This window comes from Gavialis gangeticus, unplaced genomic scaffold (assembly GCF_001723915.1).
Source record: "Gavialis gangeticus isolate Ggan-Ray unplaced genomic scaffold, GavGan_comp1, whole genome shotgun sequence".
NCBI lineage: Eukaryota > Metazoa > Chordata > Crocodylia > Gavialidae > Gavialis > Gavialis gangeticus.
The window spans coordinates 20,912,684-20,924,815 of NW_017729002.1; the positions used below are offsets into that span (position 1 = coordinate 20,912,684).

Sequence of the window (12,132 nt, forward strand, 5' to 3'; positions counted from 1 at the left end):
CTGGCTCAATGGCAACAGCAACTGCACATGAGCCTACACGTCTTGATGCCAAGCTGTGGCACATGTGCCAGGAGTTGCTGATCCCTGGTCCATAGTTTGATAATCACAGTCTCCCAGCTGGAGTTTCAGCATCTGGACAAACTAACACAGATCTCACTACATTGATAAAGAAATGGATAGTACTTCCAAGTATGAGAATTAAAAGTTACTTTTTTAAATAATTAAACTTTCCTTTTTTACTAAGGGACCTAGTAAAGAAATGATGTGGCTCTTCAGATGGCCTCAGAATTTCATGAAACATGGGGCCCTCTTTAAAAATGAGGTATATAGGTAGCAGTGTGTGAGGAAGTGCTTCCCTGTACTATGCTTCATACCAATGTTACTAATTTTCCATTTTTATCAGAACTAAATTCACTTACAAAATATTAAAGAAAAAATAGAAGAAATTGTGACCCCCTCCTTGTGATTTGACTTAAATGAAATAAAACTGCAGTTTAGATTGTAAATTCTTGTTCTGTTTTTGTACTGTACTTACCCAAAGAACCTTTAGTTGTGATTGGACTCTTGAGGTTGGTATCATAATAAAAATAATAAATAATAATAGTCTTCAAATCCCAGCTGTGAAACTGTAGTGTAAGTTAGCCTGCTGGGATTGTTCAAGTACATGTCGTGCTGCATTGTCCCTTTGCTTCTCTGCTTGTTTCATTTTTTTGAGCCAGCAGGGGATTGGAATTGATGAGAATCCAGAGCTGGAGTGCTTTAGACTGCAAAATTCTTGTTAATTTCAACTCTGCAATTTACAAAAACAGTGTCAGGTTCCGTACAATATCTTCGCTTTTATTATTATGACTTTTTGTATCCTCTGTCACAAAAGAACCAGTAGTTAAGACTTGTTTTGTTTAGGTCACTTAGTTTATTGTCTGTGTTTGAAAAATTGTTGGCTGTCTTGTTCAGAAGCCAGTATTTATTTTAAGAGGGGAATATTTGTTTTAAACATGAATATTTCTTGAGAAACTGTCTGTCTGAATTAGGATCCTGTAATCTCGGCATTAATCATTTTTGTAATGAAAAGTACAAAAACCAGCTTTTAGATTTTGTTGTTCCCAGGATTTAAACATTTTTGGAGATGGGAAGGTTAAGTGGACAGCATGCTCTTGAAATCGCACAGTCTCTAGACTTACATCAGTGTTTGGTCATCAGATACATTATGCTAGTGAACATGTATTCTGTGTTGGACAGTTCTTTTCTGAAAAGCAGCAAAACCACAAGTGATGTTACTTATTTTGAATTTGTGCTGCAGATACATATTTTTGTAAGAAGAGCTCATTATATAATAGAACAAATTATGTACCATTTTGAACAGAAAAGAGGAAAGTAAAATGAAAGCTGTGTATTCCGAATTGCTCATAATATTTGCTAGCTACAAACTGCTTTGAGAGTGGGAGATGAAAAGCCTAGCAGGTTTATAATATAATCTAGCAAAATAATAGGTAGTGACTGTCTTCAAATATTTGAAGAAGGAAAGTGCCAAGGAGGATAAAAAAGTGTTTGTGATGGGGAATAGAATATAACTTGCAGTAGTGGAATTAAGTAAAGAAAAGCTTAGACTAATTATTAGGAAAACTTTCCTACCAGTGAGATCTCTTTAACTGTGAAATAGTCTCCCAAAAGAAAATGGTGAAAGCCCCATTGCATAAAACTAGTCTGAATTAAATACTAAACAATTGGCTCTGGACAACAATTCTACATTCCCTTGTGTGGGATAGGCTATGTTATAATTAGCCAATGATCTAACAAATCTTTTCTTTCTTAAACTATTGTGATCATTCTCCTAACTTTGATAGTAATTTAATTTTTTTTGATCCTGAAAATCCATGTATCCTTATCCTGAAAAAGAAAGCAGATTTCTACTTTTCTGGGTGACCTGTAACTTACTTATCCCTATTCTACTTATGCCTTCACATATCTATATTTATAGCTATATCGTCTATATTTTTGCTTGCTTGTCGTTGCTTGCTTTCCCTAGTTTTTTTGATAAATAGAGGGTTAAAATTGCCAAGAGTCCTAGATCTGGATTTTTGTTAGTTTTGGTAATGACTACTCACAAGAAAGAAGAGGGTGGAACACAAGAGGGCTGCATATGCACATTTGCAAAACAAAACAAGGTTTGTCCAGTTTTAGACCCACAGGCCATAGCAACAGCCTTTTCACCAAGGATGGAGGTAACTAAGAAACTCATCCAGGCAGTTTTATTTGAAGTAAATCCAGTCATTTAAAAAATAATTTTAACTCCCTGTAGCTCAATTTTATTATATGTGAATGGGGCGAAATTGTATATATGTACTTTAAAAACAATCTGAAATTAACTAAAATAAGAGAATATTCTATATCAATAAAGGCATATCACTTGATAGTTTAACGTGTACTAAGTGGTTTCACTCTTGATTATCATTTCTTTGCAAAGTGTGGTCACTTAAGTGCATTTGCTTTCCAGCTTGGTGTTTTGTTTCTATGGAGAATAGACCAGCGAGGTCGAGTTCAAGGTCCCCCACTGCTGAAACATGAGTATGGAAAACATCTGTCTCACTGTATCTTTCGGCCACCCCCTCCCAGCGAGTAAGTAACATTAGCTAGTTAAGGCTCTGGAACACCATGTCTTCCTCTGTGTTAGGCCTGGGGTTTTTCTTATTAGTCTGTTGCATGGAGGTTGTATGGAAACCTAGACAGACACCTTCTAGGGGCTCCTATTTACAGTCCCAACCATTAGTGATGAATGTTTACCTTAGATAACCTGCATATCTACCTGTGGTGATCTCCCTTCTTTATTGTCTTCCCATCCCTCTTCCCCCTCCTCTTCCATACAGCCACTGTTTCTACTCAGAACTTTACCTCTTTCATGTTTGTCCTGTACTTGCATGCTGCTCTCAAGTCATCTATCCTTTGATTTCACACCCCTCTCTGATTCCCCCACCGCTACCTTATTGTACTCACCTTCTGTTTTGTTTCAGATGTTGCTCTCTGATGGCTTTTTCTTTACCTTACAGTCCCAGGTTCTCTTTTTCTCTCTCATTTCCAGACACACTCTTGAACTAATTCTTCTACCAACTCCCTTTTTTCCTCCCTTTGAATGGCTTATGCCCTCATCCTTTTCTTGGCTTCACATTAGCATGTCTCTTTTCACCTTTTGAGGCTCTCCTCCCCATTGCTGCCTCCCTCCCCTTCCTCTGGTTCCATGCTCTTCTCCTCCCTCTTGTAATCAGGGTTACCAACCCAAGATTTATTTTTTTTACTGACAATCTGCAAACTTTTTACTGACAACTAAACTAAAGTACTAAGTACTTTATCAAAGTAAAAGAGGGTTTGGTTCAAATGTAGGTGTTTAATACCAACCATAGAAAAAAGTTTGGTTGTCAGTAAAAAGTTTGTAGATTATCATAAAAAAGTCTTGATTTGGTAACCCTGCTTGACTACAGCAATGATTTTAAACAATGCTGCCCCCACCCTAGGGGTCCTCAACTCACCCCCACACCTGGATATCCAGCTGAACCCTGTACCATGCTACAAATGTTCACCCTCCACTCCCTCCCATCATTACCCCTGCTGGCCCTGATCCCCTGTTCCAAAACAGACCCCAGCCTGCTGCTTCTTTTCCCCCTTCCAACCCCATGGCTCTGTCCTGGCTGTATCACCCCCATCCTTGGGATGTGGGATAGATGCTGCTACTATGTCCATCCAGCTGTTAGAGGCAGGGAACAGCAAAGCCCTGGGAAGAAGAGCTTGCTGCAGGGTGATGCATTCCCACTCAGGCACCTGCTCTGCTCCACTCCATCTGCTCATCAAGCTCAGTGTTTCTTAGTTTTTTACAGAGAAGTTCCATTTTTTTCATAGCCCTAACAGACACGTATTTTTTTGCCCTAGTTTATACCGGCTATCCATAAATTCATGGATATTTGGCAACCCTGGTCCTGTTGCTAGTCCTATCCTTTTCATCTGCCTAGACTCAAGTTCCCTTTCTCTTGTCAATGCCTACCTCCCTGTTGCTGGTAGCTCTTGCTTATCTCATTCTGCTAGTAAGCAAGTGTTAATTTTTAAGAGGAATCACAAATACACTAATAGCTCAACTGCTTGTTAACATGTTACAGCAATGTTTATATAAAAGTGCCTATTATCTGTAAGTAAAAAAGAACACAGTTGTAATATTAGGATGTTTGTTTTTGTTTTGTTTTGCCTAGGCCACTTGTCTGCTTCATCTCTCTGTGGTGATGATAAATCCTAAGAGGAAAAATAAAATAATGCAAATGAACAATAATATAAGAAACCTAAGTCACTATGTGTTTGGTGATTCTGCTGAGTTGATGTGGGACAGATTTCCTTGCCATGAATGGTTACCCCATGTCACAGAGTCCCCATCCTTTTTCTTAGAAGTAGAAAATTCTGTGCTACTTAGGGAGTTGGAAATTAAATGCCTCTTGGTTGCCTTCAGGGATCTGGTACAGTTGGCAAAAGCTGCAGTGAGTGGTGATGAAAAAGCTCTAGATATGTTTAACTGGAGAAAAGCTGGAATGGGAGTGCCTCTGAAAGTTGGACCCCAGGAGGGATTGTCTTTCTTTATCAGCGTGACAGATGGTAAGGACAAAAACAAAAAACACCCATCCAAAAACATATCCTGTGGCCTGCTGGGAAATGTAGTTTCTGTAGTGTCTTTACAGTTGTTCAGTGTAACATGGTCCTCTTTCCCACCAGTGTTTTTATATAAAGTATTCCTAGTGCCTGTTCCTATTGAAGTGAGCGGGAGGTTTAGAGCAGCATTGGATATATGCTGTCTTTGAGATAGACATACCTGGTATCTATAAATTAGGTATGATGCCTTCAGACATGGAATATTGCTCATTCCAGGTGATGACAGGAAGATGCATTGATTCTTATTTTTCTGTTTTGCACAAATTGATTCTTCTTTTAGGGCCAAAAGCCCTGTTTTCAGCTTTGCTGCAAATTAGGTGAAAAGAAACTACCTCTTTAAAGGAATTAACAAGTAATAGTTAGCACATACTATTTTTCTTTCCAGAGAGAATGTGACTGTTATATCTAGCATCCAAAAGAACTCAAAGCACCTTTCCCTCCCCATCTTTACTTACAGTATGCAGTTTGTTTTTTCTTTACTTATTCTTATTTGTCCCCATTGCTTCTTTTGGTCCTTTCTCTAATCCTCTCCCCAAGGCCACGGACAAGAAAAACCGGTTCATAAAAAGGTGAAGAGTGTTTTAAAGGGTAGGTTTCTGACAGGTGAACTGTAGAGTGTTGCCCTACAAAGCAAGATAGTTAACCTTGAGGAGCTAATTAAATTATCCTAGTCTCTCTTTCATCATCATTATAACATGATTCAGTCTGCAAAGCTTTGTCTACACTGGCAAGAGAAAGACCATTAGTTTCACACTAGCATGGCTCCATTAATGGTAGCAATTATAGAAATGGCACTTGGATGTGGCTTAGGCATTTCAATCACTGTATAATTGGATTTGTTGATATAAAATGTCATTCTTTAATTCAGCTAGATTGGGTTATTTGAGATTAGTCATACTAACAGGGTTATGTTCACTGTGCAAAATAGCATACTATTTCATACTATTTCTTCATTAACTAGGTCAGGGATAGGTAACCCCCAGCACGCATGCCAATTAATGGCGCACAGAAACATTTTTCCCGGCACTCTAGGAGGCATGCAAGGAAATTGTTTTAAAAAAAATTATTTTTAAAGTTGCTGTTCCTTGCTCTCCTGAGCAGCTACAGGTCCCAGCAACGCAGCAGGCACCATGGAGAGCTATGGGGTGGAGGGGGTGGGGAGTTGAGGCTCAGGCAAGCACAGTGCATGGCTGCTGTGTTGGAGGCTCCCAGCGGTGAGCCCTGGGCCCAGCCGGGGCTTGGGCAGGTGAACGCCCCATCCCACCTGGATGAGGGCAGCACCGGAGCACCAAACGTTGGGACACGTGATCAGGGAAGGGTCTGGGTGGTGTGGGGACAAGCAGGTGTGGAGGGAGGCATCACGGGCAGGCTGGCCTGGCTGGCCCCTTGGGAAGGCAGGGGCTGGGCAGGAAGTGGGGCTGCTCCAGGGTTCCACAGGCTTAGGTGGGTGGGCAGGTGGGTTGGGGCACCCAGAAGCCCTGAAGTGGGACCTGGCCTAGCCTGCAGCGATGAGGTGCAGCTGCCATGCTTGCGAGGGGATGCCACTTGGTCAGGGCAGGACGCTGGGCTTGGGGACTCCCGGCTCCAGGCTCTGCCTCCCTGTCCACTGTGGAATTGGGTTGGAGCCACCTCTGGTGCAGGGGCCTGGCTGCGGGAGCCCCTTGGGGCCCAGGAACAGCTGCCACAGCTGCCCTGGTCTGACTGGGCCCTGGCCTTGCCCACCTGCAGCTACCATCCAGGGGCCAGGGCTAGGGCTGGGGCCAGGGCTGGGGCAGGCACTACGCTTGGCCACTGCATTGCAGACCTCCGGCTGGCTTGGCCTTGAGCACTGCCTGTAGCAGCTGTTCCCAGAGCCTGCGGGGCTCCCACAGCCAGGCCCTTGCACCAGGGATGGCTTTGCCCTGCTTGTACTGTGTCTGGTGTACAGGGAGGCTGAGCCTAGAGCTGGAAGCCTCCTGACCCAGCATCCTGACTTGGCCAGGTGGCATCCCCCCATAGTCAGGGTGCTTGTGGCCCATCCCTGCACAGCTGCATGGGTTGGGCCGGGCCCCACCTTGGTTGCTGTTGGGGCCCCTGCCCATCTGTCCACTGTGGTCCAAATCTTCAGGGCCCTGGGGCAGCCCCCACTTTCCACCTGGCGCCGCTCTCCTCCAGCTGCCACCTTCCAAAGGGCCCAGTTGGGCCAGCCTGTCTGCAGTGCCTCCCCCCACACCTGCTTCTCCCTGTGCCACCTGGACCCTGCCCTGAGTGCCCAGCCCCGGCACTCAGCAGCCTGGTGCTGCCCCTGCCCAGGTAGGATGAAGTGTATGCCTGCCCAAGCCCTGGCTGGGCCCTCCGTCCCAGCCCTGGGCCTGGGCTCCCCCCACTTTGGGACTGTTGGGGAGGTCTGAGCACCCTGGCCATGGTGGCTGCTGCTGGCATGTCGCTGCCTTCTTCTGCCAGACACTGCCCTGGACCCGTGGGCCCAAGCTGCAGCCGGTAGTGGTGGGAGTTGTTGGCAGCAAGGGACATGCCCTCTTTCTCTTTTTCCTTTGTTTCTCTCTTCTTTTTCTTTCTCTCTCTCCTCTTTCTCCCTTTCTCTCTTTTTTCTTTTATTTTTTTCTTCTCTTGTCTTCTCTTTTTCTTTTTTCTCTCCTTTTTTCTCTTTTGTCCTCTTTTTTCTTGTTGTCTCCTTTTCTCTCCTCTTGTTTTTCTTTCTCCTCTCTTTCTTCTTTTTTCTCTCTTTTTTTCTGTTTCTTCTTTTTTCTCTGCTTTTTCTTTCTCTTTTTTTCTCTCTCCACTTTTTTCTCTTTCCTTTTTACTTTTTTCTTTCTCTCCTCTTTTTTCTTTTATCTTTCTTTACATGTTTCTCTTTCTTTTTTCACTCTCTTCTCTCCTTTTTTCTTTTTTTTTCTGTTTCTCTCTTTTTCTCTCTCTCATCACAACATGCTTAACAAAAAAGAATACACAAGAACAAAGGTAGTATATGAAGTTTTATTCATTGTCGCCAAATTTAGAACTTTTTAGAAAACCTGGTATTTACTATAAAAAAGCAATACTGATGATTATTAACTATATTAATATACAGTGCATCCTGCCATCTACCCTTCTGCTCTGGTTTTGTTTTTCTGACACTAGGGCACTCTGGCACCTTACAAGGTAGACATTGTGGTTTTTTCAGCACTCCAGCCAAAAACATTGCCCAACCCTGACCTAAAGAATGTAGCATTTAAAAAAAGTGACTCTTACACTCCATAGTGGTTAAATCCAGTGTGTGTTTGGCATGCCATGTCTGAACGGAGTTATAAAAAAAAATAGAGATACAAAGAACTTCAGGAATTCATTTAGTCTAACTGCCTACGCAATTAAACTAAAACTAAAACATCCTAGCCAACTGTTTGTCTAACCCAGGGGTGGGCAATTATTTTGGGTAGAGGGCCGCTTACTGAGTTTTGGCAAGCCATCGAGGGCTGCATGACAGGCAGTCAGGGGCAGATAAATATTAATTTTCTAATGGGCCACATTTTGCCCACCCCGGTCTAACCTCTCTTAAAAACTTCCAGTGATGGAGATTCTACAGCCTCTCTAGTGAATCTGTTTCAGAGTTTAATCATCCTCATCAGTGCATAGCAAGTTTTCCTACTATCCAACCTAAAATTTCCATTGTTATAAATAAAGACCATTTCTTTTTGTCCTTTCCTCATAGACATAGAGAATAGTTTATTACCATCCTTTTTAGAGAAATCTTTTATGTATGAGTGATTCCTAGGCAATTTCACAATAATAAAGTCTAGGAAAGTGATACAGCATATATTGACTCTTTTTTTTTAAAGGACAGACAGAGCACTTTTGAAATAGATCAAAAACTATAATATCTTTAGTGAAGAAGTCATCTTTGAATAGCAATGTAATGTGTGTTAAATTCTATTGGCATGGGAAGTTAGCTTTACATTATGAACTGTTGTCAGAACGACCATTTCAGTATTACACAACTCCACCTAGTGACAAACTCATCATCCTGCAAGTGTGTGTGCTTTTCTTATGTTTTCCCTTTTGTTTCTTCAGCCTGTCATCTAAACTCTTAATTAGGTCCAAGTTCAATTTCTTTGGCTCTTTTGAAAAGCATTATTGCTTAAGGTGATGGAGACTTGGGTGCAGAGTACACATGAGCTGGTCTAGATAGTGGCCTGTCATTGTTTACAGTATCACTGACAGTATTTCTAAGCGATTTAAAGTAGACTTCAGAAATTATCAGGTATGACAAAATTTTCAGGCCAAGAGTTGTCTCTTCAAGAACAAAGAATTGACAACAATAATTTGGGCAAATTAAATGATCAGTTTCTGATACCTTTTTTCATACCTTACTCCATGAAAACTAAAATTCATAGATTCATAGATTGTTAGGAGCTGGAAGGGACCTTGTAGATCATTGTGTCTAGTCCCCCTGCACTAGGCAGGAAAAGACAACCGGGGTCATATGACCCCAGCAAGGTGACTGTCCAGTCTCTTTTTGAAGATTTCCAGGGTAGGTGACTGCACCAGGTCTGGAGGGAGTTTATTCCACAGTCTGAACACCCTGACTGTGAAGGAGCTTTTCCTGGAATTAAGCCTGAAACAGCCTTCCAGGAGTTTGTATCCACTGCTTCTTGTCTTTCCCAGGGGTGCCCTGGTGAACAGCTGTTTACCGAGTTCTTGATGTACTCCCCTGATGTAGCAGTAAGCTGCTAACAAATCCTCTCTCATCCTTCTCTTCTGTAGGCTGAAGAAGCCCAAGTCCCTCAACCTCTCCTTGTATGGCTTGTCTTGCAAGTCCTTGATCATACGGGTGGCTCTTTGGACACAGTACTCCAGCTGTGGTCTCACCAATGTGGAGTACAGTGGGAGTATCACTTCCTTAGTTTTGCATGAGATGCAGTGGTTAATGCATGCCAGCATGTTGTTCGCCCTGCTGGCCACAGCATCGCACTGCCGCCTCATGTTCTTGTGATAGTTGATCACTACCCCAGGTCCCTTTTGGTTGTGGTGCAAGTCAAATTGTCACCACCGAGCCTCTAGGTATGTTGGGGTTGTTTGCCCTGAGATGGAGCACCTTACTCTGAGTGTTGAACTTCATCTGGTTCTGGTCTGCCCAACTCTACAGCTTGTCCAGGTCCAACCTGTATCTGCAACCTATCTTCTGGCCTGACCACACTTCCCCATAATTTGGTGTCATCTGCAAACTTGGCCAGCAAGCTTTTCACCCCAACATCCAAATAATTTATAAAGATGTTGAAAAGCACTGGTCCAAGCACAGACCCCTGAGGGACACCACTGGCCACTTCTCGCCAGGACGACACAAATCCATTCACGAGAACTCTCTGGGTCCTACTATGCATCCAGGTTTCCACCTACTGAACTCTTGAGCAGTTAAGCCCACAATCTTCCAATTTTTCCACAAGGATATCATGGGATACTAGATCAAAAGCCTTTTGGAAGTCTAGGTATGTAACATTGACCTTCCCCCCATGTCCAGGTGGCGAGAGACCTGTTTGTAGAAGGAGATGTGATTGGTAAGACAAGACCTATCTGCGACGAAGCCATGCTGGCTGTCATTCAGAATCTTACCCTCATCAAGCATATCACACATAGATTCTTTAATGTGTTTTTCTAGGATTTTCCCTGGGATGGAGGTTAGGCTGATTGGCCCATAGTTGCCTGGGCCCTCCCTCTTCCCCTTTTTGAAGATGGGCACAATGTTGGCCCTCTTCCAGTCCTCAGGGATCTCCCGTGTGTCATGATTTCTGAAAGAGTTTTGCCAAGGATTCCGCAATGACCTGAGCCAGCTCCTTCAGCACTCTTGGGTCTGGTCCTGCTGACTTATAAAAGTCTAGCTTTTCTAGTTGGTCTTCCACCAGCTCAGCATTCACAGTGGGAAGGCTATCATTCCCACTATGCCCCCTGTGATTCTTATCTCGCTTGTCTTTCCCCTTGGTCCAGTGAAATACTGAAGCAAAGTGAGCATTCAGGAGTTCAGTTTTTTCCTGACTGTCCATTACCAGTTGTCCTGAGATGTTATGCAGGGGTTCCGCACTTCCATTTGTTTTCCTTCTGCTCCCTACATACCTAAAGAAGAACTTCTTATTGTCCTTGACTCCCTTGGCTAACTTAAACTCATTCGCTGCCTTAGCTTTCCTAATCATTTCCCTATAAGTGCGAACCACTGTTGTATAGTCCTCCTTGAGGACTGTCCTTAGCTTCCACTGTGGGTATGCCTCTTTTTTCTTTTTCAAGAGGACTGCAATGTCCCTACTGAGCCAGGAGGGCTTGCCAGCCCTTCTGCTACCTTTCTTCTTCATGGGAACGGTTTTCTTTTGTGCTTCGAGGATCATGTCCTTGAGGAATGACCACTCTTCTTGCACTCCATTCACCTTCTATCCCTGGTTCTGCATCACCTCCCCTACTAATGCCCTGAGCCTGTAGAAGTCAGCATTTTTGAAGTCCAGGACTTTAATCTTGCTAGATGATTTGTCAACCTTGCAGTGGACAGTGAACCTGATGAGCTCATGGTCACTGTTGGCCAGGGTACCCTCAATGTTAAAGCCACATACCAGATCATCTCCTTTGGCCAAGACCAAGTCTAGGAGAGCGTTACCTTTGGTTGGCCCTCACACTTCCTGGGTCAGAAATAGCTCCTTGATTACAGTTAAGAAGCTACATGACCTATCTGACCGAGCCAAGCATTCCTCCCAATTTATGTCTGGGTAATTGAAGTCACCCATGACAACCAAGTCCCTTACACATGTGGCCTCTGTCAGTTCTTGAGAGAACTCCAGATCAAGCTGCTCTGCTTGGTTTGGTGGCCTGCAGTAAACACCCACAGTTAGGTCTCTCTCACTTCACCCCACCTCAAAGGTTGACCCAGATGGTTTTATGCTGCTTATCTTTGGGGCCAATGTCAGCCCCTGGAGAGGTGTACTGCTCCCTCACATAGAGAGCTACCCCTCTGCCTTTTCTCCCTGTTCGCTCCCTTCTGTGCAGGCTGTAACCCTTTATGTCTACACTTGAATCATGCGTGGAGTCCCGTTAGGTCTCTGTGATCCCTACCAGGTCATATTGCCCACTAGAGAGCAGGAGGGCTAGCTCCTCCTGTTTGTTCCCCATGCTTCTGGTCCCCAACTGACACCCTCGATTTCCTGAAACGCTGTGGGAGAACTGTTCCGTTAACATTTTCAAAAACAGTTATCTTAGTGTCCTCCATGTGGGAGCTTTCCTGTGTGCCAGTCCCCAGGAATGTTCCACTTGGAGTTTCCTGTCCCCCAGCAAAGTCAGTTTAAAGCCCTGTCCAGTAGATCAGCCATCCTGGCTGAGAACAGGGACTTACCTCTCTATGTGAGGTGGATGCTGTCTCATCCCAGGAGTCCCCTCTCCCTCAAGCGTGTGCTGTGGTCGAAGAAACTGAAGCCCTCGTGGTAGCACTACTGTGGAGGTGTCTGT

General features: G+C 43.8%; 1 protein-coding gene across 1 annotated transcript in view; it reads left to right on the forward strand.

The window, feature by feature from the left end:
* Positions 1–12,132, forward strand: part of IFT140 (intraflagellar transport 140) — a 275,996-nt gene that overhangs the window by 23,782 nt on the left and 240,082 nt on the right. The window contains exons 4-5 of the mRNA XM_019507634.1: positions 2,495–2,616; positions 4,484–4,626. Coding sequence (XP_019363179.1) covers positions 2,495–2,616; positions 4,484–4,626 — 265 coding nt within the window. The remainder of the gene's footprint in view (positions 1–2,494; positions 2,617–4,483; positions 4,627–12,132) is intronic.